The following is a 25,984-nucleotide window of genomic DNA, read 5'->3' as shown; positions in this document are numbered from 1 at the left end:
GATTTATAAGTTAATTATATCTATTTGATGAAAATTTTAAAAGAGATAATTGTTATTCAAAATAAAAAAAAAGTTTTCATTTTATTTCTTTTTACGAATAATAAAAATACTTTTGTGCTAGAATGAACTCCGCACTATTAATATAACTAGGTTCAATTTGCAAGTTACATTTAATGAAACCTTGACATGTTATATTCTTATTTTGAAAACTTATAATTCAATACATAAAACATGAAATTGTAAAATTACAGCTATTAAAGAAAAATGAAAGCATGGTTCAATAAATTGTTAAAATATACGTAAAAAATCATACTTATTGAATAATTTTTAAATAATCAACGACTATTAAAATTGATACATAAAACATTTTCTTACTTCAAAAAATTATATCAATTAAAAAAATGAAAATTGTGGTTTCAATAACCTATACTAAAATATAGATGAAAAATCATACTTATTACATAACTATTAGGTGATTGAAAGGTATCTAAACTTGTATTTAATAAATATGTTTTAAAGTATTTAATAATTTTTTTTTTTAAGAAAACAAGTGTTAAATAGAAGTGAAACGTTCCAGTAGACATCTTTTTTTTAAAAAAATTCAGATAACAATACTAATAATATTGGCATATAAACATTTAACCGTGTGAAGTTTACAACGAAGAAATTGAAAAAAAAAAAATATATATTCTTATCATCGCAGTCTACTTATATTCCATGCCTAGTATGCATTCAGAAGAATATCAGAATATAACCAATGCCGGAATATGGCACAAGAAGGGACTTCAAAAGATTTATCTATCAAATGTAAGATTTCACAATCAGACGGGTATAGATTACTAATAATAATGGGCAAAAAAACAGAAATCAGTTACACTCCATTCTTCAAACTCTTCGAGTACGTACTCCCTGAATATATGATTGGTATTTCAACTCATCTTTTCAAGAAAATGACTAGTCTAAACAAAAGATGGTTAAAGTTCTTGGGCAGTTTGCCAATACTGTCTCAGTCAGGAAAAGTACTACTTATTTGCTTCAAAATGGTATATTCGCAGCATTTATTTCATCCTTCTTGATTCAAACTTCATTTTAATAGCATCCCAGAAGGCAGGAATGCACACATCATTTGGCACTTCCTTGAATGATGGGAGGTAATTTACATCCACAATGACGTGGTCATTGGTGCCTTCTTGAATCTGCAATTTTGGAAGCAAAACAGAGTTAACAAGAGGATGCAAATTAGTACCTAACTAGAAAAAGAACCTTTCTTATTGATAATATCTCAAGTCAAAGGTCTAAATTCCGTCATCATATCAACATAATGAAATAGAATTTCAAGATTGCTTTCGCACCATCAAGGGTAAAGAAATGCATAATCAAAATGTTAGTTCGAGTAATTGATTTCCATGAAAATGTTCATGCTATCAGTAATAAGACAGAAATAAAATAGGTATACTAAAGCATTATACTCTCTTGAAGAACAGTTTGGTTTTATTTTTATACTGGAAGTTCAAAGTTAAGCCAAAAGGTTTTGTTAAAGATGCACTTGCATGCCACATCAATATTATCAAGTGATAACAATTTGATCCCTTTTTTACCTTTTAAATATTTTTATTTAATTCTTTTACTTTTGCTTCTTTAATTTTCCAACTTTTTTCTTTGGTTTCCTTCCTTTTTCTCTCTAATTTTGAGCTCTCCGTGAATTGTCTTTATTCACATTAGAACTTCCTGAAACAAGGACCACCATGCATCATGTAATACCGTCATATGGCAAGTACTTAATTCGCATCACTTGAGAAATAGAGTATCATGACTGAATCGACTAGTTCTTATGCCATTAATTTCAATCCAGCCAGATACCCCTGAATAAGTTTTGTTAAGATCAAATTGTGGTTTTAAGACATTGTTGTCTGTCAACTAAAAGATAAATTGTGGTTTTACGAAATGATTTGTTTTGACCAGTTTTGCCTTCCATTATAGCCTTCTATGTTATGGCCAATGTCAGAACAAAAGCATGAAGGTACTAGTTATCAGAAAAATTTAAAATTTTCAAATTCAACAAAAAAAAAAAAAAAAAAAAAAAAAAAATCAATCAAGAAAGTTGAAGGGATAGGGTAGAACCATCAATTCTATTTATAAAATAAAAGCAAAAACGTTAAAATAAATTTCTACAGAAGCAATAAATTTAAAAAAAAAAAGGACCTGAATAAAATTATCCTCTCAATCATAATACTGAAGTATAAACTGATATGTACCAAACATATGAATGAGCGACTGAAGGTAGTGAGAATTAAGGGCACATGGCTTGTTTAGAAGTTATGGAGGAACAGGGCTAGAACACATCAAGAAAAGAATGACAAAATGAAAGACAGAAACGCTTTGCAAATGAAGAAACAAGATTAAGATGTTGAAATATAGGAGAACTGTCAGGTTAATATAGGGGGGACAAAAACAAATAGACAGCAAACAATAAAGGATTTTCTAGTACCGAGAAAATAATAGTGCTGGAGGATAACTTCTTTCTTCTTGTCGTTTTAATAGTTTGGGAATTAGGTTTATTAAGTCTTAATATTTATTTGGTTAGAGTTTAGACCCATAACAGCAGCAGACACATAATGGTACTTGTAGGAAAAGTTGTCCACATAGTATTTACATGATGCTACATGGTCATCCACTCAAGGACAATACCTAAATTGAATTAAAGTTATGACATGCACATGCTATATAACAGAATTTGAAAGTTTAAGCCAACTGACATATAATGAGGAAAATATCCCAGGCTAGTGAAGTGACCCAAAAGCAGAGTCCATCAAGTGGAGGACTAAACCACAATGCAAATTCATAAACTTTTCCTCATTTTTCCAGATTCACATTTGTTAATGTATTATGATACTCAATCACACATATATCTATGAACAAGGAAATTAATTCAAATTAGTCAAGCCTCAAACAACAGAATGCAAAAAGGTGTAGCAAAGAAAGCACAACTTACAACAACATCAAAACCAAAGATGGTGAGATCAAGCTTTCTTGCAAGCCAATTTGCAGCGTCAGTGACTAGACCAACATCAAAATAGTGGCTGTTGGGTGTGAAGAAATCCTTACTGCCAGACCCTTCAGTGCCAGTAGGAAGAGATTTTAAGCTGTGGACATTGAGCTTAGGGTTGTCAAACTGGACACGAAACCTTAATCAAGTGAAACAAAGAGAAAAATGAAGAAAGGGAAACACATGTTACCTGTCAAAGATTAAAGGCCCATTTCTTTCAGGTAATTTCATTAAGACATCAACATTAGGCATAGACTTCTTAATAGCATAGAAAACTTTCTCACCCAGGACATAGATCTTGAACAAAGTGGATGAATGGTCAACATATTCCTGCATAGCCAATCTTCTGAATTATAAGGACAGACACATTATACTTGAGTAAAAAGAAGAGGAAGATAAATATCTGAAACTATCATTTTCAGGTAACTGATCAATTATTCTAATCCATTTGACCCTTAAACAAACTTAGACTTCAAGCCATATTTCAAAACCAATTTATAATACCTTAGATTTTCCAGAATTAAAGAGTCAAATTGTGTCGTTTCTCTACCATGTACAGACTCTACTTTGACATTGTTAAGTACGTTTCAGTCCAGTCAAAGAAATACAAAGACATGTCAAATAATCTAAATACCAACTACAACAGGCTTTGACCATTGTGATTTGAGACATAAATGACTACAATATCCCTGCCTATCGAAGTTTGTCCAAAAATATATCTATGCAATATGAATGATAGCAATATGCTAGAAAAAACTGTAACTGTTTTGAAAATTAAGCAACCTCTTAAAAACATGATGAAATATTAATTGCACATGAGGAATCACCTTTAAAAGCAACATAAAGCAGACATAAATAAGATTCAGATAAACCAGCTCCAAATGATAAAATAAAAAATAAAAAATAAAAAATAAAAAAGCTATGAGACAATAAAAGCCAAGCTGGGCCACTATTATATTGCTAAGGATCAAAACATCACATCAAAGTCATCATAGGATGATTACTTTCAGGCTTACCTGAACAACCGCTGGAAGAGGAACACTTAAACCCTTAAAATCTTCAACTCCAAAGACAATCGCCTGCCATGTGCAGATTGATCACTTTAAAAACACAGGACAAATCCAGGGATAAGGAACCATAATCTTGATGCTTCTGGTACAATTAAATAAAAACAATGTCAAACAAGTCAGCACTGTAATTATGTGCTTAAGTAAACCCAAAGGATGAACTACTCCAAAGGTTAGATTCTTCCTTCAGAAGCCAGAGTAGTTTGTGCTATCTACTATACCCAAAAGATATAGTTCTTTTAAAGTAATTTGTTAAGCGAATCAAACATCTACAGTGACAACATTAAAGAACATCCTTTATATAACACGTTCAATAATTACTATACAAGCAAAGAAGGTGATACAATCATCATTCTCATGAAACCATGTGGCTACCAGGCTCATGAAAGTAACAATTAACAAAGAAACAACAACATTACCATGCTTAAATGAATAACCAAGTAAACTTAAACTTTAGATATAAAGCAACAAGGCAGTTTGCTATTTAACTAGCTCTATGTATGCCCTGTGTCAAGAACATTGAGCATCCAAAACAGTAACATAATAATATGAGCCTGAAGTATATACGCATTGCAAAAGAGGCCAGCACCTTTCTTAGCCTCATGAGTTTCCAGGAAGTTAACCCGGAAACTATTGGTAATTGGTAACAGTTGCACCATCAGGGGGAAAAAACTATATTTTAGACCATAAACAAATACAACAAAACAAATAGGCCAATTTAGGCAAACTCCTGGTATTGACATGGCAACCCTTCACTAATAGGCATCATTAGAATAACTAATAACATTCAAGCTAGAAACTTATAATTAAAAAATCAATATAATGAAAAATAATATTAAAAATCGAAAAGTAATCTTTCTAGGCAAACTATAGAATTCAAGTAACAAAGCCCTGATAGAGTTTAGCCACCAAAATGGTTTCTGTTGCATGCAAACAAATTCTTACCATACTGTGAGCATCAGCTATCCCACAGGCAACTTGAGGTTTGACTATACTAGGAAGAGTTAGTTTAGCTTCCAACAGCCTCTGAACCAAATTAGGCTCATTAAAATCATTAACCTGCATGATTAAACTCCAGTGTAAGTGATTTGAGGAGAAAAATGGTGAAAGCTAGGACAAAGCATGATGCCTGAACTTAACCTTCATTTGAAAGAAGTATGAAAGGTGGGTTTGCTAGTTTTTTACTCTTCTTCTTACCTACAAACAAATTTACTTTTGCTCTACAGTTACCAAAGTTCTACATAACTACAGACCATTGGTTAATTGCATAAGTGCAATGATAAAAATCAATAACAGCTTTAAGCCTGGAAAGATTGTATTGATCCTTACCAGCCTAACCTGTCAATTTACGGGCTAAAATTAACAATTCCTTTTGATTCAAGGATTACTGGCACCCTTTCACCTATCAGGGTTACATTATTCATATTCCATTGCTGTTCAGATATTGATAATCTAGTGAGAGAATTTAGTGCCTGCAGTAAGTCTCATGAACATCTACATACATATTAATGAACCTTGCATGGATTTTGATCTGGACAGAAGAACTTTGAGAATAATTGAGAATATTACCAACAGAAATCAATACAGTAGAAATTAAAATAAAAGGGGCTGTGGCATCATTTGTTTCACCGACACCTCTAAGTTAAAGCTAAAGATGTCACATATTTATCATCTCATCTGAAACTATAATACGAGGATACACCTCTCTCCTTACAAGTTCACTATAAAGCAGGATGTGTGAAAATCATGTTAATCAACATTCTCCCAATATCAAAGCAGAAGGCTCAAGGAACATATCTTTCAGAACCCACTGCCAACTTGGTCAGCTAGCAAATTTTAGTCTCGCTGAAAGTTCACCAAAATAAACAAATATCCGTATTAATTCCTGTGAAAACATTAAGTTCCCATCCTATTTATTCTTAGTTCAATGTTATGTCTTGCTTAGATTAGACTTCTTGTGCTTATCATTATCAAATATTAGTTTTGTGCAGATTCCAAGATCAGTAAACTCTTTTGCTGATATATTAGCAAAGAAAGATGTGGAAACTGCTACGTTTTTGGCCTGGACTTAGTTTGGGCTAAAGAGATCCTTTCTTCAGTTTATGATTTGAAGAACTTTGTCTGTGCTATATCTTCTCAATACGTAAAATGGGTTCATTGCAAAAGATTTCTTTGTTCTTATCTCAAGAATAGGCTTCTGTTTTGTAACTTGTTTTCTTTGTTTAAATGTAATATGGATCAGGTTTTTTCACTTATCATTCTCTAGTTAGGTTGGGTGTATTGGGGGAATCTATTAACTTGGGATAATTGCTGGAGTTTGATAAGTTTTTCCTGGATTTCTAATAAAACTAATTTATTTTGCTGATGAAAAAAAATGTTATGTCTTGCTAGCAGCTACAAGTTTAAATCTATAGAAGACTTTACAGTTTTGGAAGCAACAAGTTCAAAATAGTATAAGCTATAAAGCTTCTTTGTCTGAAACAGTGATTACATACCCTAGATTTGTGAGCAGTTCCATGTTAATGTTAGCATCTTGAACTACTTATGGTTCCAGTGACATGGATCCATCACAATAACACCTAGTTTTTGTGGCAAATGAATTGCATATCAGCAAAGACAAAACAAGAGTTAACTATATTTTAACTTCTCCACCTCAAAAGATTATGTAATCAAATTAATCATTGTGCCAAGGGGTTGACTGAGTTGTCTTATCTTCAGTGTATGATGAGACATGACCTTTTGACCTAGGTTGAAATCCTAGTGCTGACAATTTTTGTGGTCAAACCCATGGATTTATTCACAACATTTCCTAAAGCCTACATAATGTCTCATCACTGTTATCAAGATATGGGGAAAAGGAGAAAAATAAAGAGCACGTGAATAATTTCAGACTGTCCATTGAATCCTCAGTTTACTAAATAGAACAGATACCATTTTGACCAAAAGACCTTTAGAAAATGTGGTCCTCTAATTGTGTTGCGGCCTTCTGTGTTGATATCCTCCAGCCCAAGAAGAATTTGTTGTATTTTTAGCCGATCTACTACAGGGTATATTTTATCAAGCGGGTCAATCACAAAGCAATTGGAAGGATCTTCCATGTACCTGTATAAAGAATAAACACTTGTAAGAAAAGACTTTAGATATTATAATTAATACACAAATTTCTTATGATGCAGCTGTAAATTGATTCAACCCGGGAAAACTCATAGCAATGTGTAAGAATCATATATCCAATATATGGATCCTAGAAAAAAGGGAATGGATGTCAGTGAAATTTGGAGGCAATATCATGATGAATGTTATAGTCATGTGATCAACATAGGAAAGGCAACATTAGACAACATCAGATAATTCATCACATTATATGACACTGTTCCAAGGTTACGTGAAAGATTACCCTTGTAATTCTTGCATGCCTGTGGTGTAAGTAATTCTGCTTGAGGATTCTGTAGAGCTGCCTAATTCAACAGAGATGATTTCATCCGTTGCTTTATGCAGAACTATGTCAACATGTTGTAATTGAAATAGTAGGGGGAGTTCAAATGTCAGGGGCAGAAACATCAATCCATTTGAAGTAGGAGATATGGGGAATGCACCCCTCTACAATAGTAAAAACAAAGAATAAGCTTCCAACAGTATTACATAATTCAGACTATAAATCACATTTCATAACCTCTGAATATGATATATTAGAAAATTTAAAAACTCAGGCAACGAGGAGCCAACCCATATTTAATTAGAGGTTCTAAAATTAGAATCAGTCAGTTCTCAATGGCAATGCAGCAGTTTAATCAAGGATAATAGAGTTTCAGATTGACTTCTTTTGTAATCAGTGATGGATGGTCTACGCTTTTCATGGGTAATGTCACATTTTGGAGCCAGCATATTTAGTAAATGAGAATAGCACATGGGCTTAACCACATACGAGTCTAGGTTCTAAAATTAGAACCAGTCAGTTTTCAATTGCAACGCAGGAGTTTAATAAGGGACATCTCACTTCTTTATTGTTCTGTAATCAGACCACCTATAGTTCCCTTCCTTTTAATCTCCAACCTTTCTCTTTCTCTAACATTAAAAGAAATACTTCCAATTTCACTTTTAAGGGCTCACCTTAGCAAAATCTTCTTCACGTGAAGGCTTCATGATATAACCAACAGTAACAGCATCGCTGCCAATCGCCTGTTTGAATTAAAAAAAAAAAAAAAAAAAAAAAAAAAAAAAAATTCATAGGATGCTGAATTTGAGATAAAATAAAGTATGTTTACAAGTTCCAAAAGAACAGAAATATTAATCATTGTAAATAATTGCAGAGGTGATTTGCCTAAATAAAAATCTCACCCAACCAACCTTTCTATTTAAGTGGCAAATGGTAAAAAGCAATTCTTCTAGTTTATTTATATAAAGAACGGTTGAATTATTACCAGCAGCTGCACCTTCAGCATCTGAAAGGTAAGAAGCAGAAGCCAATTTCAGCACATAGAATTATTAAGAAGATTCATCAATTGCCTTTTTTTATATGAAGCAGCCAAATAAGAAGCCAAACTGAGCTATTAAGCATATAAATAGCATCATAAAAGTTACAAACCGACATATATATATATATATATATATATATACACAAAATTACTCACCGATGACAACAGTGATCCAGCCCAAATTGCTTAATTGATTAAAACCATCCTTCTTGCTATTAGAAGCAACATACAAAATAGTCCCTCCTATACCTCCCCAAGCCAAGGTTATATCCTTCAAGCCACCATCAGTGGATGTAGCATCCAAAGCAAAGCAATCAAAGGAGTATTGCATTGCTATTTTTTCAAGCAGGCTCACCTATAACATGAAAAGAAAAAAAATGTATATCGCCATCAAAACACATTGAGCAAGTAAATGAAATTGCACTGAAACCTAAATAAAAGAGCTAAAGAAACAAGAAATGCTATAAACCTTATCATCAGTTAGAGCCGGTGAATAAGAAAGTCCCTGCATAAAAAAAAAAATTTGTTAACCGATGTTTGTGTGTTCAAATCGACTGAATTGTACACATACGAGAGAGAGGAAAGCTAGTTACAAAGTGGAGTTTGGAGTGGCGGAGCCTACGGAGGAGAGAGAGAGCTGCCGGCGGTAATGAGAAGCCGGCGGAGTTGTCTATTAGAACTGACTCATCTATAATGACTCCGGCTACCAATGCACCCATTCTTTTACTCTGTTACTGTGTTCTGTGTTTTTGGTGCAGCGAAGGCAGAGTGGAGGAATGAATCGCGGAGGGATTAAAAATAGTGACGCGAAGAACAAATGCCTCTTCTTTACTTATTTTATTTATTATATAATATATTTCTTTTTTGGAAGACATCTGATTCATTGAGGTGCGTGCTGCTATAATACCTGCACATCTATAACTAGTCGGTCACACGTGCGTTCCAATTTCCACATATTTGGATTTAGATTTAATTTATATACTCCATACGGGCTTTTTTTAGAGTAATTAGGAAAATAATTAAATCATTTAAATTATGATAGAATAATCTATATATACATATATTAAAATTAAATAAGTTTTTTGGGCAAGTTTGATGTGTTACAAATAATTACAAATGCCAAAATTGAATTTCGTATCCAGAATAAGTTCAAAAATACATTTCATCTGGTAGAAATTTTCACATCAAATAAGCAGAATGTGGCCCCAGTTCCTTGGAAATTCCAGAGATAAAAGTCTAAAGTTTTGAGCTTTGCCTATGCCATAACAAGGATACACTATTTTAGAAGCAAATCTTTGACATTGTTATCATAATAAAAAATAAAAAATATATGGTGTACACTAAGATATAGTCTAGTGGTAAATATCTACATAGCGTGACAATATATATAGGTTCAAAATTTCCTTCTTGAATGTTTAAAAAAAATAACTTAAATATATGACTGCAATTCAAAAAGACGCAAATTAACTTTCCACTATCATTATTAATTAGTTGAAGTAAACTAAAATTTAGAGTTAAAACTCCTAATTGACTAAAATAGTTTGAGTATTATATTCTGAAATATTTTCGTTTATGAAAGAGAGATTTGAAAAGATAAAATTTCAGTATTTTGTAAGAAATTTTATATTTTTAAGAAAATTCAATTTTTATGAATATGAACCCCCACACATTTTTTTTTATATATTTTAAAGGGTTAAAAAATCTTGATTAACAAGTAAAACCAAAATTTTTATTTGCCAATGTAATTATCATCTTTAAATTATTAATTATTAATGAGAGAGAATTTCAAATGAATTTAGATTAAATTAAGTATAAATAAGTTACATGTAATTAAAATAAAAGCAGCTTTAGTATTGTAGTCTGTACAACGCAAAAAAGTTTTGAAGCCTGTCAGACAACCATGCGACCAACCCATTCAGCAAAGCTGGCGAGGTACGATCCTCTACAGCCAAACGTGGACCCAAAGGCCCAGCAGACCGTTGATCACGCTCTGATCGCACGGTCCCGATTCATCAACCAGGATTGGGTTCCTGTCTCCTTTGTGCTAAAGGATACAGATGTACGATCCTATAGAACAGATCCTGTTCAAGTAAGGTCGTGACTACAGCAGATCTTCAGCTGTGTTAATTAGAAAATAATTAGCTTGTTATTTTCCGATGTGGGATTGGCTTCCTTCCTTTCCGGAACATTTTTGTCAGAGCATTGTTGCTATTTAACATCTCAACTCTCAAATCTTCTCTGTTTAAACCAAATTGAAAGATAATATTTTGGTTTAGTTTTTGATATGACTTAATAATGTTAATATTATTGAACACGCATATAGTAGATTATAATATAACTACATGATTTCTTATGCTTCACATTGCTCTATATATATATATATATATTTTTTTTTTGAGGTTTATGACATGGGTAAATTATTATTATTAAATCAAAGTGTGTGTACAGTGCATAAATAATATGATTTAATTGATTAAGGGTCTGTACATGTTAGAGTCTGTACATGGTAGAGAAACGACAAAATTTGACTCTTTAATTCTGGAAAATCTAAGGCATTATAAATTGGTTTTGAAATATGGCTTGAAGTCTAAGTTTGTTTAAGGGTCAAATGGATTAGAATTATTGATCAGCTACCTGAAAATGATAGTTTCAGATATGTATCTTCCTCTTCTTTTTACTCAAGTATAATGTGTCTGTCCTTATAATTCAGAAGATTGGCTATGCAGGAATATGTTGACCATTCATCCACTTTGTTCAAGATCTATGTCCTGGGTCAGAAAGTTTTCTATGCTATTAAGAAGTCTATGCCTAATGTTGATGTCTTAATGAAATTACCTGAAAGAAATGGGCCTTTAATCTTTGACAGGTAACATGTGTTTCCCTTTCTTCATTTTTCTCTTTGTTTCAATTGATTAAGGTCTCGTGTCCAGTTTCACAACCCTAAGCTCAATGTCCACAGCTTAAAATCTCCTTCTACCAGCACTGAGGGCTCTGGCAATAAGGATTTCTTCACACCCAATAGCCACTATTTTGATCTTGGTCTAGTCACTGACGCTGCAAATTGGCTTTCAAGAAAGCTTGATCTCACCGTCTTTGGTTTTGATGTTGTTGTAATTTGAAATGCTTCCCTAGTCCGTAGGTGATCATATCCTCCTCTACCGCTGAAGGAGAACAGTGGATTAAAAACGTACACGCATGGTTGTCTGACAAGCTCTCAACTTTTTGCTTTGGTTTTTAATCCTTCAATTGCACTTTCTTAATTAACTTATATTATTCTCTTTTTTGAATTTAACGTAATTTAAATTTATTTGAAGTTGCATTCCATCAATTTAACAAAAATGACTACAATTTATTCAATGGTAAAAAGGTATGAATTACAAAACTTTTATCTTTGGAAGAAAAATAACCTCCTTCATGTTTGTACTATTTTTTATAATATATATATATCTATTTTTTATTTATCTATGTGTGAAATTTACCTCGCCATTAACTTTATTAAAACTTTCTATCCTATTTCTTCAAATATCAATATTCCAATACAACACAAGTCGGTTTTCAATTATAAATCATTTACATTTACAAAATATATTCCACACCAATTTTATTCATACTTCCAATTTTATTCATTTTAAGTTTATTTTTCCATATCTAAAGCTTTAATTAGTATTTCCAACAAATTATTGTTATGTCTCAACTATTCATCACATAACAAATGCTTTTAAAAAGAATATTAATCAATAGCGTGTAAAAAGATAAGACATAACCAGAGGAGGTGCCTTGGTGGTAAAGGGATTCACTATCCGCCTGCTTGATCCATGTTTGGTCCTTCGTGACAGCATTCTGTAATTGTTGATTCTCTTTAGGTTAGGCTTTATTGTTGTGGGCTGAGGACCGCTGACGCCTACGATCCTATGGGAAGGGGCTCCCATAAATGCTTAGGGGGTTAGGTGCACCTTACGAAGGAGTCTTAAATCGAGATGGCCAAGCCGATGGCATTGACTTAGTAATTCCTTTTTTTTTTTTAAATAATAATAACAAATAAGAGATGATTGTTTCTAAACTATTATTCAGGTCACGTATACAAATAATTATTTTTATATTTATTTTGCATAAACTAGTTTTTTTTTTTAAAGGATACTAATACTAAATTTTACATACTTGTTAAATAAACCAAAAAAATTAATGGATACCTACATTACTCAAAAAATTATCAAAATTCTTTGAGTGTCGCAAATAAAAAAATCGTAGAGCTCCATTGGGCTTTTTATAATCAAGACTCACGTATTAAAAAAAAATAAATTTCAACATCTTACTCATGAATTAAAACAACAATTTAAATCATATTATTTATACACTGTACACACTTTGATTTAATAATGATTTACCCATGTCTTAAACCTCAAAAAAAAAAAAAATATATATATATATATATATATAGCAATGTGAATTGTGAAGCATGAGAAATCATGTAGTTATATTATAATTTACTATATGCGTGTTCAATAATATTAACATTATTAAGTCATATTAAAAATTAAACCAAAATATTATCTTTCAATTTGGTTGAAAAGATAAGATTTGAGAGTTGAGATGTTAAATAGCAACACTTGCTCTGACAAAAATGTTCCGGAAAGGAAGGAAGCCAATCCCACATCGGAAACCAACAAGCTGATTAGTTTCTAGTTAAGACAGCTGAAGATCATCTGTGGTCACGACCTTACTTGAACAGGATCTGTTCTATAGGATCGTACATCTGTATCCTTTAGCACAAAGGAGACAGGAACCCAAACCTGGTTGATGAATCAGGACCGTGCGATCCGAGCGTGATTAACGGTTTGCTAGGTCCTTGGATCTAGGTTTGACTGTAGAGGATCGTACCCAGCCAGCCTTGCTGAATGGGTTGGTCGCATGGTTGTCTGACAGGCTTCAAAAATTTTTTGCATTTTACAGACTAATCATTACACTGGCAAATAAAAAATTTGGTTTTATTTGTTAATCAAGATTTTTCAACCCTTTAAAATATATATAAAAAAAAAATGTGTTGGGGTTCATATTAATAAAAATTGAGTTTTCTTAAAAATACAAAATTTCCTACGAAATACTGAAATTTTATCTTTTCAAATCTCTTATTTGTCAATGAAAATATTTCAGAATATAATACTAAAACTAGAAATTTTATCTTTTCAAATCTCTTATTTGTCAATGAAAATATTTCAGAATATAATACTAAAACTATTTTAATCAATTAGGAGTTTTAACTCTAAATTTTAGTTTACTTCAACTAATTAATAAGGATAGTAGAAAGTTAATTTGCATCTTTTTAGATTGTAGTCATATATTCAAGTTTTTTTTTTTTTTTTAACATTCGAGAAGGGAAATTCGAACCTATATATGTTGTCAAGTCGTATAAATATTTATCACTAGACAATGTCTTAGTGTATACCATATATTTTTTATTTTTATAAAACCAAATAGGATGTCAATAAATTAAATTGACGTCAACATCCCAGTATATAATAAAAAATGATCTCCGGATATTTGCACGGGAACTTGGACTTTGTGAATATTGATAAACAATATTACATTCCCTTAGTTGAGTGATACTTTTACTACAATTTTGTACATATAATTATATTTTTAATTTTTTCATATTATAATTACATTTTCTCAACACTCCTTCTCTAGGAATAGAATGGGAAAGTGTAGTGTCTTATATATTTAAATTTTTTAATATTACATTTTAAAATAAAAAATAAGATGTAATGGAAAATTTTATACCATAGCCACTAATTAGAATGTGGAGGGGAAAAAATTGTCTCAAAATTAAGATTAATTAGAGTAATTGGTTATATCTAGAAAAGAGAGATTTAATTTAAAATTTGGAATTATAATTATAGTAACGCATCAAAGTTGCCCAAAAAAATTATTTAATTTTAATATATGTATATATAGATTATTCTATCATAATTTAAATGATTTAATTATTTTCCTAATTACTCTAAAAAAAGCCCGTATGGAGTATATAAATTAAATCTAAATCCAAATATGTGGAAATTGGAACGCACGTGTGACCGACTAGTTATAGATGTGCAGGTATTATAGCAGCACGCACCTCAATGAATCAGATGTCTTCCAAAAAGAAATATATTATATAATAAATAAAATAAGTAAAGAAGAGGCATTTGTTCTTCGCGTCACGTTTCTTAATCACTCTGCGATTCATTCCTCTACTCTCCCTTTGCTGCGCCAAAAAGACAGAACACAATAACAGAGAAAAAGAATGGGCGCGTTGGTAGCCGGAGTCATTCAAGATGAGTCAGTTCTAATAGACAACTCGGCCGGCTTCTCATTACCGCCGGCAGCTCTCTCTCTCCTTCGTAGGCTCCGCCATTTCAAACTCCACTTTGTAACTAGCTTTCCTCTCTCTCGTATGTGTACAATTCAGTCTATTTGAACACACAAACATCGGTTAACAAATATTTTTTTTATGCAGGGAATTTCTTATTCACCGGCTCTAACTGATGATAAGGTTTATAGCATTTCTTTTTGTTTTTCAGCTCTTTTATCTAGGTTTCAGTGCAATTTCATTTACTTGCTCAATGTGTTTTGATGGCGATATTCATTTTTTTTTTCTTTTTATGTTATAGGTGAGCCTGCTTGAAAAAAGGCAATGCAGTACTCCTTTGATTGCTTTGCTTTGGATGCTACATCCGCTGATGGTGGCTTGAAGGATATAACCTTGGCTTGGGGAGGTATAGGAGGGACTATTTTGTATGTTGCTTCTAATAGCAAGAAGGATGGTTTTAATCAATTAAGCAATTTGGGCTGGATCACTGTTGTCATCGGTGAGTAACTTTGTATATATGTATGCTTTTGTAACTTTTATGATGCTATTTATATGCTTAATAGCTCAGTTTGGTTTCTTATTTGGCTGCTTCATATAAAAAAAGGCAATTGATGAGCCTTCTTAATAATTCTATCTGCTGAAATTGGCTTCTGTTCCTTACCTTTCAGATGCTGAAGGTGCAGCTGCTGGTTATAATTTAACCGTTTTTTATATAAAAATTGAAAGCAAGAAGACAGCTTGAAGGAAACTATAATCACCAGACTAAATTTTCATCCCTATAAAATTATAATATTTGCAGATCTATCATTTAAAATATTTTTATTTTTAATATAAAAGTTGAGTTAAATTAAACTGAACATAGAGGAGAAAAACACACAAAAGCCAGAAAGTATAATTAACCAAAGTTAAAAAGCTTTATGCCCTTAAAATGCAGGGGGAAATTCAAGTTGAGTACCTGTAAACAGCAAGTTGCTTTATTTCATCAGTATTTCCAGTATAATTGGTACAAAATGTTAATCCCAATGTCAATAAAACCATCTCTGTCTCTTCTCACTCAATGCAGTGGGATATCATCAAACTTCGAAATTATGAACCGATAACCAGTAACATACATAACATAGATCAGTTATCAACAATGGAATTTTAACTACATCACCGTCTATTGACCACTGAACCACCAAGAGATGATTTCCTCGATAAACAGGAAATTCTGGTCTGTGAAGTTTATGATTCCATAAGGCGTTCCATGACCAATTTGACAACAGCAGGAGCATCAACCGTTACCGCCACCTTCACTGACGGCTTATCAGACCATTCGGTTACTTCACCAAACCTGTTTACATTATTTTGAGAAAAAGATTAGCTGCATTTCTTACTATGAAGCATGAGAATATCTCATTCAAGGACCTTTTTCTTTTCCTTCCAGTTATCATCTTACAGGAATATGCACCAGGTAACACTTTACTGCAGTAAGTTTAACTTGTTTGTATAACAAGAAATTTTAATGCAGTGTCTCAACACTTATTCTATTAATCCCAAAGTAGAAGACTGTATGTGCCTGTTATTTCTGTAGCTCAAACCGTGGAATTTGTACTAGACAACCCCCAGAAACCAAACTAACGAAAATGTTCACCTTTATTTTCCTTTACTTTTAATTTTAAAATATGGCATCCTAGTGACTCTAATTTTACAGATGCCAACTGTTTTTCAATTGATATCATCTCCCACATGATGATTTAACAAACTCCAAGAAACTATCTCAGACAGTCCTACCTCTTCTGTTTGTTATACAATATTGTCAGCCCCCTTGTGATTCCAGTTGTTTGGACTCTAACAGAACCCTCAATGTAGGTCATAAGTGAAGGGTTAACAGCTGCAAGAAGTGCTGTGGGGTCGTGAAGATATACTCCTGCATCATGAGCAAAATTAAGCATCAAGAACTTGAAAGTTTTTGTTACTACCCAACTTCCTCGGCCGTATCAACCAAAAAAGTGAACAAACCTCTCGTGTCGTATGCCTCATGATGATAAGAGAAATACACCTCTAAAATTTTGCACAAGTATTGAGCAAATTTTCCACTTGATTGTGCCAATTTCTCTCGGTCAACATCTACAATATGTCCAAGTAAAGAAAAAAATAGCTAAAGAAAAAGAAGAATCCATCAAAAAAATCCACATGAACAAGTTGCTAGTTTATGCCACCAAAAAGCATTATTAACAACAAGCATCCCACTTCATAACTTCACAAAAGATGACAATAAACTACAGGTGCCAAAGAACAAAGCACTGTCGGGACAAAAGACATTATAATCTCTTAAAACATAAGTAAAGCATAATTCACAAGAAAATATGTAACTTTCACGTTGATCTTTTGAGAAACAACATTATAAAGAAGTCATACAGAAGCCTCTAGCGGATAGAATACTACCTCAGTGAACTCAGTTGATTTTTTAAATGCTCTCTTTAAATTTGAAACAACAAAGTCATCTAAGGATATAAAGAAAATAATCACTGTTGGTCATTGGAATCTTGAAAAGGAAAGTCTAGTAGAGAATTTGTGAAATCTAATTGAGATATAAAGGTCTTATATAGAAGTGGTCCTCCCCATGAGGTATAAATCTGTGGAATATTGATGCCGAGTGTATCCCCATCTTACTATAAGAAAAAATGCATGGCAAAGGACCTACCATGGATTTTTTGGGAGAAGAACGACCAGTTTTTCGAGTGATCCAATGTACCATAAAGTGATGATAACAAATAAAAACATCATTAAATAATTTTTTTTTTTTTTTTGAGACAAAATGTTTAGTGATATATTTGAATATTTGACCACCTCTTTGTTAAATAAAAAATTTGTGTCTACTGGAACATTCTTATCTTGCTTGTTCCGGTCTCATTACATATCAGATATACAGGGATCCTAAGTTGACTAATATAGCTATATGTTGACTTTTAGATGAATTCTCTTAGGGTCCATTTGGATAGGTAATTTAAAATGAAGGTGAATTTAGATTTTAGTTTCAAGAGTAATAATCAGCATGACATCCAACTCTAAAAACTCAATCATTTCAAATGACTAGCTGACCAAATGGACCCTTATATTATCTTATTGAAGATTTTCTTATTTGGAGAAATTGTAGTGCTTCATTGTTATTATGATTATACGTATTCTTTTGGAGGATTTAATTTTGGAAGTTACCTTATGATAGGTAATCAAATTTTATCACCCAAGTCTAGTAAAATGCACCTACATGCAAGGATAACTCAAGAAATATAACAGAGAAAATATAAAAGGGGAAACAAAAACAAAGAGTTAAAAAACAGCTAATCTTTTCCCATTGTAAGTAATTGGAAGGAACTTTCGTTAGAGACTAATTCACTGAGACAACTACCGAGAACAGGTTAAACCTATACTTTAAGAGCCTCATTTGTTCCTTATAAATGAACTACAGTACAAATGTTTTAGTTATGAAAGAAAAATAGGGTTAAAGCAAATGTCCAGAAATCTATCTGGGGTAGTTGTCATATGAATTTTGTTAAAGCATTAGGTTGAAAACAAGGATATCAAAATATTCGGCAAATCATTTTACACTGTCCATAAATCTTTTTATTGATAGCATAAAACATATTTTATCTGACTAAATTTTACATTCTATCCATCCATATCTAAATTCATACATAATTGGTTCCCTCCCCCTCTGTTTTAAGGTGAACTACGTACACAGAACATTAGTTCTTTACGTGAACAGAGTTGTATGCAGAATATTTAAGTCACACTTTTTTCCAATCATTTGATTAGTTTCTGACAGGTCACCAGAAAGGCTTTTATTCAACTCCACTATATATAAAATTATATGTGGTGTTATGAACACCATTAATTGAATTTGAATATATATATATATATATATATATATATATATATATAATAGCATGCATGTGCAAACCAAATATTGTCAAAACGATACCTGTCAAAACAACCTGATGAGTAACATTAATTCCCACAGCCAAAACATCTGCTCCACTGGTGAAGACAATATCAGCAGCATCTGGATCGCCGAAAATCTGGTCATACAGTCTAGAATTTTAGATATTAAATGAGAGAAGTAAAGAGACCCGCCTCAGATGTTAGTAAAGAAAATTATTCAACTAGAAGCACTACTGCTTGCCAAAGAAGCTTAATTCCAGAAGTCCTTCACAGGCTCTCTTAATCCAAAAGAAATGAAGTTCTTTCTCAACAGCAAAGATAAAATCACAACTACTGAACAAAGAAAACTTAATAAGCCAGAAAACAATTTATGATACAAAAATGACTTATTAGCAAGTTAGGGTAACTTCATAAAACAATGTGCTTAAAAAATCTAATGGGGTGGAGCACATTTACAAGAGCTCCAAAAGGAGCTGTGTCCTAAGTTTGAAAACATTTCAAAGAAAGTAAAACAAAAGGTAGATAAGCAAAAAGTTCAGACACCCAATAAATTTAAGTTCCAACAAAAAGTAGATAAGCAATATGTTCAGACACCACAACCGACTGCAGAAAACTTAATAAGCTACAAAGAATTTGAGATGATACAAAAATAACTTGATAGAAAGTTATGGTAACTTCAAAAAACAATGTGTTTAAAAAATCTAATGGGATGTAGCACATTTACAAAGCGCCCAAGAAGAAGCTGGGTCCTAAGTTTTAAAATATTTCAAAGAAAGTAAAACAAATGGCAGACAAGCAAAATGTTCAGACGCCCAATACATCAGAAATCCTAAAAGTAAGCATCATAAAACTAGTTGTGCCATTCATGCAACTTACATTTGCCTCTGCTGCAGGATTCACATTCCCATTTACCGAGAATGCACCACCAAGAAGAACGATCTGTCCAATGTTTTTGGCAAATGCAGGATCTAATTCAAGAGCCTGTATAATAGATGATCCATTAGATAATATACTAAATGAAGCTTATTATAGAAAACCATTAGCAATGGTCAGGAACCTAACCAGTGCAATATTTGTAAGTGGGCCCAACGCCACCACAGTGACTTTTCCAGGGTGATGATTTGCTTGCTTAACCAGAAATTCAGCGGCTGACTGTTCGATTGGCTTTCCTTTTGGTGGGGGGAAATCTTGGTTGCCAAGTCCATCAGCACCATGGACAAAATCAGCAATACGAAGTTTTGTACCTTTCTTTACAAGAAACAAAGATGAAATGGTTAATGGTGAAAATTCAATCACAAATCAGTTTACATATTTCACCATTATTTGTTGCGGCAAGAATGCAATACTGTGAAATTCAGAGTTAAAGTAATAAGAGCATATATAAAATAATAAAGACCAAACACGATTAGACTACTTGCAATATCTAAAGACTACCATAATTAGCCAATTAGCCACAACTCTGTGTGAAATTCATTCACAGAGAGTTGCCTTCAACTATAGATCACATAAACCATATAAAGCATATAAGATGGAAGATGTTTCTCACCACGACATACCGAGGCAACAGGAAAAACCAAGGAAAGATAAATCAGGTAGAGGCTAGCTTAAGTCAATCAAATGAAGCCTTAATCCTAAGTTAGTTGTTCTCGTCAACAGATATAAAAGATAAAATATTTGACTCAAAGTGCATATTGAACAAACTTTCTTTCTTGCTTCTCTAATTGAAGACTAAAAAATAGATATCCAAAATCAAAGCTTTGATTGTCAGACTCAAAATTATAGTACATCTCATACATCCATTCTTTTACATGCTACAGAAGGTCATCAGCAAATCAGCAAGAATTGCATTACCAATAGAAGACGAAAATCCAAAGAGCCATTACAATACAGAATCAAGTTGAAGGCTATATACCGTTATTGTAACATGAGATCCCTCAGCCACTGGGATATCAGTCCTCCCTGCAATCTCCAACTAATTCATAAACAGCAAACAGCAAAATTAGTGTAGTTAGCAACGGGATTTTTTTTTTTTGGAAAAAAAAAAAAAAAAATCAGTCGAAACAGAACTTGAATTGCAGTTGTAATTAATTAATCAAATCTTCAATCTTTGATCTGATTAATCATTAATTTGGATCTCATAAACCTTAACACACAAAATATTTACCAAGTGCAAGGCATTCCTGGTGGCCAGGGTGGTATAAACATTTCCATAAATGGTAGTCAGTCCAATCACCTCCACTTCAGGTGACCTCAACGCAAGAAATATGGCCATGGCATCATCTGAATTTGCATCAAAACCCAAATCACATAGATTTACATACAAATTCGACCATTCTTACTGAAAGGAACAAGAACACAGAATTGGGGTCACACCCATTTTTGCCAACGGCCAAGTTTATCGTCAGAGATACCACATCATTTTGAGTTCCAAATCAAGAAAAGGGTCAAAATTCAATCTAGTACTTTCTTTTGGAATCCAATAAGTACTTGAGTAAAAATTAGCAAGATGAAATATTAAAGCGCCAGAGATATCAAAGCTTAAAAAAAGGAAGGCGTACCAATGCCAGGGTCAGTGTCGATGATGATCTTCTTTAGCTCTGATGCCATGAGCTTGATGGGAATGGATCAAAATTCCTGGTACAGATAAATTGTGAATGATTTGTGAGAAATTGAGCAGGTACAGTTTGAGAGTGATAGTTTAGATCCCAATGTTTGATTTCTTCTTTATGACTGCTTCAGCAGTGGAGATGGTAGGACTCAACGCTGACATTCTCCTTGTTTATTTTTCATTATTTCTGAAAAGCCAAATCCGCCCATAACATTCTCTTAAGTTTTAATAATTGTGAGTAAATTTTTAAAAAATATTTTCCTGAAAAAATTTTCGGATTTTTTTGACATCTGAGTTACTGAAAAAAGGAAAGAAAATTACTGAAAAATAATTAATTTAAAAAAATTTGGCTAAAAATTGAAAATATTTTCAAATTTTAGTAAACTTATTATAACACAAGTAAACTTTGCTTTTTAAAAAAACAACACTTGTTTTTCCCAAAAAAAAATAGGAAATACTCATGGTAATTATTAGAGCCAACTCATGTAACTTTATACAGTTAAGTTTATAGGTCGGAGATAAGCGGACTCAAACCGTTGATATCCATCACAGAATAAACCAATATCTTTTAGGCTCCGACTGATTTTACCATAGAAGCTAACAATAGACAATAACTCTCTCTCGAACATAGATTACAACTTTTTCTCCAAAGAATAACTCTTTTCAAAATCTCAAAAAGTACCGAATCGAAATTTTATTCTAACTAAGGACTTTTGGGTTTCGAAAAATCCAACTATAAGAAAACTAGGAAGCAAGAGCCCCTTTTTAGTAATATTATCCGCAATGTATTGTAGTAGGCTCATGCTAAGACTTCTCATTTCTTACTTGAGAGAGTGACCATTTTGTACTCTATTTTATTTTCCAAATTAACAAATGCGAATAAGATTTGGGCCTGAAAGATAAAAAGTTGGTGTAGACTGCAAAATCCCATTTACTAATTTTATGTAGACAAACTTTTCCTACTCTAAATATGAATGATTGGCCAGTTTCTTGATGCAAATGGGTAAGTTGATCTTATGTTAAATGGAACATTTACAGTCTATGTGAACTTTTTTTATCTTCAAGCCCGAAACTTAATATAGGAATCCTTAGGGCCCAAAAATAGGAATAGATCAACTTTACATAAATACTCCATTTGTTTTAGGAAAATAACTTATTTTTAGAAAATATTTTACTTGAAAAATATTTTTTAAATTATTTATCTTCTGTTGTTTGGATGCAATATTGAAATTTAGCTAGAAATATTAAATTTTTAACTCATAAAACCATAAAATATTATTAATAATAGAAATTCTCTATTTTAAAAATATTATTATTAAATATGGAAAGAATGCAAAAAAAGTAAATTATGAAAGTCATTGGTCACCAGTAGTGGTGGTCGATGGTGGCCGGTGGTGAATAATGATTAGTGGTAGTGGTTACAAATGATTAATGAATCAAAAAAAATATGGATTTATAAAATTATAATAAGTTTGTCAATATCCGAAAAATATTTTACTTTCTTGAAAATGGAAAGTTATTTTCTTTAGAAATGATTTGATTTTCTTTTGACCAGGAAAATATTTTCTATTGATTTATTTTCTTAAAAGCCCCTCAAACAAGAGAAAATTGTGAAAAATATTTTGCTAAAAGTTATTTCACGGAAATAAATAGAGCCTCAGACTCCGTTTGTTTCAGTAAAATAACTTGCAGAAAAATATTTTTCACAATTTTCCGTTGTTTGGGACACTTAGGAAAATAAGTCAACGGAAAATATTTTCCTGGTCAAGGGAAAATTACGTCATTTTTTAAGAAAAATAACTTCTCATTTTCGAGAGAGTAGTATATTTTTCGAACATTGACAAACCTTATAAATCTATATTTTTTAATTTATTAATTATTATAGTCACTATCACCAGTCATCATTTATCACCAACCATTGGTGATTTTTTTTTCATAATTTATATATATATTTTTGCATTCTTCTCATATTTAACAATAAAATTTTTAAATTATAAAATTTCTATTATTATTAATATTTTTATAGTCTTATGAGATAAAGGCTTTAATATTAATTTTTAATATTACAATCAAACAACGCAAAATAAATCATTTGAAAAATATTTTTCGGTAATCTATTTTCCTACAATTTATTTTATAGAAATAAACAGAGCATTAGTGTATTTATAACTATTTTAACTAATTAACATGTAAAAAAGTGGATTAATACAATTATTGAATTATACATGCACATGGAAAGTGTATAAAAAAATACATCCATTACGGTAATTTAGGATTCATTTGATTTAGCATTTGTATCGGTGTATAACTAGTGGCGGATAGCAATTCGCTAATCAGACAAATATTGACTAAATCCAAATTAGTCTAACTTTATTGGGTGATTTTAAAAATAATTTTTTTTTTTTTTTTAAGTTATGAACGCAAAACACGCTCTAAGATTCTTATAAAAAATGAAAAATAAAAACTTTCAGAAATGATGAAAAACATAAAATTTTTTCACGGGGAAAACCTGTCCAAAGCAATTTCTTTCTCCATAGGACCAACATTACTATGCTATGGCTCCTCTTGACAGCTATCTTTATGGTTCTCTTTACCTCACATCCTTTTTTTATACAGGAATAGTATAAATACTGTTCCTAAAAGCAGCAAGTCCATATAGAAGAATGCTTCTCTAATCATTTGAAAATATAAGACTCCATTATGTAAGGTAATTACTATATAATCCCTAAATTTTTGTCAAATACACTAATAAAAATCTCGATTTTCAAAATTATATTATTTAATCTTTAAATAAAAATTTTATTATACTATAAGTTCAAATAGTTAGTTTTTCTGTTAAGTTGTTGTAAAATATCGATAGTACCTTTAAGAATAATTATTATATAGGGACTAAATAGTTTAAAAATTATTAAAATTGAGGTCCTTATTAGTGTATTTCATTAAAATATAAGGTCTATATAGTAATAATCTTTAAGATTACTTTTGACATTTCATAGTCATTTAATAGAAAAACTAACAGTTGTACCTTATAATTTTGTTTTGGTGTAAGCCACCTATATCCGGACATATTATCAGGGACCGCTTAATCCGGTTCGAGACTTAATTATATAGTTAAGGCTTCTCGTCCCTCCCTACAGGCGTGCTTAGTTATAATTAAAGCTCTTCGTTCCTCTCTATAGACGTGTTTAGTCATAGTTAAAACTCTTCGCCACTCTCTATAGACGTGTTTAGTGGAGATCGAATTCAAATGCTATTTCCATATGACAGTCTGTGTTGCTAACTAAACTACAACTTGCAGATGGTTTAACCTTATACTTTATTATAATACAAAGACTAAATAGTATAATTTTAAAAATTGAGGTGATTATTAGTGTATTTGGGCAAATTTTAGGAACTACATAGTTCCTTAAAATATCAAGTCAATATAAAAAAATGCTCCTTCAAATCATTTGAGAATAGAAGAATGCATCATGCATCCTTAAAATTGTCATAGAATGAAACTCAATTTTAAGAAACAGTCTCCTATATTTGGTGTACATGTCCAATTTATATATCAACTCAATTAATAAAATCATTTGGTAAATAGGAAGGTTAAGCATGATCACGGTTTAGTTTGAACTAGAATCAAATTTTATTTTTAATAAATCAAAATAGACCCGGATAGTCTATTCAAGAACTAAACTGAAACCAACAATTTAAGGATGGGTTCATGTTCAAGAGGAGGAGAAAAATGCACTCAAACCAATTTAAGATCGATAGTTTAAATTGGCGATCCAATTTGATTCGGTTTAACCTATAAAAATATTTTAGAAGATAATTTAGTTGAAGTTTTATTGATTATTTCAATTTTTAATTTTTAGTCAAATATACAAAATTAATTTTGTATTTAATCAAAATCAATTTTGATCAATTAGACAAAATCAAAGATAATTTTAATTAATTATTCACTTTTAATTCTTAATTAAATATGGAAAGTTAATATTGATTAATTTTTAAAATTCACATATTATTTTTTTTTAAAATGCACAAAAATTAAAAAATCATTGAGTTTTTATTAATTATTTAATTTTTAACTTTTAATCAAATATAGAAAGTGAATTTTTTATTTAATCAAGATAAAAATGAAAAGACAATTTTGATTAATTATTGAATTTTCAATTCTTAATTAAATATGAAAATTCAATCTTGAGTCCAATAGATAAAATATGGAAAATAAATTATGATTAACTATTCAATTTTAAAATAGGCTTTTGAATGTGGCCTCCACTTAGTTTATTGGGTGTCCCCTCCTTGTTATTAAAAAAAAAAAAAACAATTTTGAGCTCTTAATTAAATATGAAAAATTAATTTTGATTAATTAAATCAAATCAAATATGGAAAAGACAATTTTGATTAATTATTTAATTTTGAATTCCTAATTAAATATGGAAAGTATTTTTTTTTAGAAAAAAGAAAATACATATAGATATCGGAATAACGTAGGAATTATAGAAAATTGGAACTGTCCAAAACTGACAG

The 25,984-nt window shown here is 31.4% G+C and overlaps 2 protein-coding genes, 1 long non-coding RNA gene and 2 other non-coding genes across 6 annotated transcripts; 2 read left to right on the top strand and 3 right to left on the bottom strand.

Moving 5' to 3' along the window:
- Positions 1–768: 768 nt before the first annotated feature.
- Positions 769–9,445, bottom strand: ITPK4 (inositol 1,3,4-trisphosphate 5/6-kinase 4). Its single transcript, XM_089721552.1, has 12 exons — positions 9,182–9,445; positions 9,058–9,093; positions 8,745–8,943; positions 8,461–8,555; positions 8,224–8,292; positions 7,511–7,713; positions 7,062–7,215; positions 5,059–5,172; positions 4,063–4,125; positions 3,237–3,376; positions 2,993–3,143; positions 769–1,196 (listed from the first exon to the last, which is right to left on the bottom strand). Exons 1-12 carry the CDS (start codon positions 9,305–9,307, stop codon positions 1,059–1,061), a joined length of 1,488 nt encoding a protein of 495 aa, XP_089577678.1. The 5' UTR covers positions 9,308–9,445; the 3' UTR covers positions 769–1,058.
- A 1,027-nt stretch (positions 9,446–10,472) lies between these two features.
- LOC119370700 (small nucleolar RNA U3) lies at positions 10,473–10,687 on the bottom strand. Its single transcript, XR_005178270.1, has one exon. It is a non-coding gene; the product is annotated as a small nucleolar RNA U3 (small nucleolar RNA).
- Positions 10,688–13,299: 2,612 nt separating this feature from the next.
- On the top strand, positions 13,300–13,514 carry LOC119370699 (small nucleolar RNA U3). The gene has a single exon (XR_005178269.1). It is a non-coding gene; the product is annotated as a small nucleolar RNA U3 (small nucleolar RNA).
- A 1,209-nt stretch (positions 13,515–14,723) lies between these two features.
- LOC105641879 (uncharacterized) lies at positions 14,724–15,718 on the top strand. Of its 2 annotated transcripts, XR_016320969.1 has the most exons (4): positions 14,724–14,994; positions 15,082–15,117; positions 15,236–15,433; positions 15,603–15,718. It is a non-coding gene; the product is annotated as an uncharacterized LOC105641879 (long non-coding RNA). The 2 variants fall into 2 exon arrangements; XR_016320968.1 differs by lacking the exon at positions 15,603–15,718 and having other exon boundaries at positions 14,726–14,994; positions 15,236–15,514.
- Positions 15,719–15,881: 163 nt separating this feature from the next.
- URH2 (uridine-ribohydrolase 2) lies at positions 15,882–21,664 on the bottom strand. The gene is made up of 9 exons (XM_012226527.4): positions 21,417–21,664; positions 21,023–21,138; positions 20,771–20,830; positions 19,921–20,106; positions 19,735–19,839; positions 18,899–18,995; positions 16,936–17,043; positions 16,708–16,843; positions 15,882–16,267 (listed from the first exon to the last, which is right to left on the bottom strand). Exons 1-9 carry the CDS (start codon positions 21,463–21,465, stop codon positions 16,159–16,161), a joined length of 966 nt encoding a protein of 321 aa, XP_012081917.1. The 5' UTR covers positions 21,466–21,664; the 3' UTR covers positions 15,882–16,158.
- Between the last annotated feature and the right edge of the window lie 4,320 nt (positions 21,665–25,984).

Source organism: Jatropha curcas, chromosome 5 (assembly GCF_041381405.1).
Source record: "Jatropha curcas cultivar XTBG-Jc1 chromosome 5, XTBG_Jcur_1.0, whole genome shotgun sequence".
Taxonomy (NCBI): domain Eukaryota; kingdom Viridiplantae; phylum Streptophyta; class Magnoliopsida; order Malpighiales; family Euphorbiaceae; genus Jatropha; species Jatropha curcas.
The sequence above is the reverse complement of the archived record's forward strand: the minus strand, read 5'-3'. Positions and strand labels throughout refer to the sequence as shown.

Excerpts from the sequence above, each read along its gene's own strand:
- URH2 (XM_012226527.4), bottom strand. The coding sequence starts at position 21,465 with ATGGCATCAGAGCTAAAGAAGATCATCATCGACACTGACCCTGGCATT. Across the intron at positions 19,840-19,920 it reads CACTTACAAATATTGCACTG|GCTCTTGAATTAGATCCTGC; the intron begins GTTAGGTTCCTG and ends TCTATTATACAG. Across the intron at positions 16,268-16,707 it reads TTGTATAACAAACAGAAGAG|GTTTGGTGAAGTAACCGAAT; the intron begins GTAGGACTGTCT and ends TAATGTAAACAG.
- ITPK4 (XM_089721552.1), bottom strand. The coding sequence starts at position 9,307 with ATGGGTGCATTGGTAGCCGGAGTCATTATAGATGAGTCAGTTCTAATA. Across the intron at positions 8,944-9,057 it reads CGGCTCTAACTGATGATAAG|GTGAGCCTGCTTGAAAAAAT; the intron begins GTTTATAGCATT and ends TTCATGTTATAG. Across the intron at positions 3,377-4,062 it reads CTCTTCCAGCGGTTGTTCAG|GAATATGTTGACCATTCATC; the intron begins GTAAGCCTGAAA and ends TTGGCTATGCAG.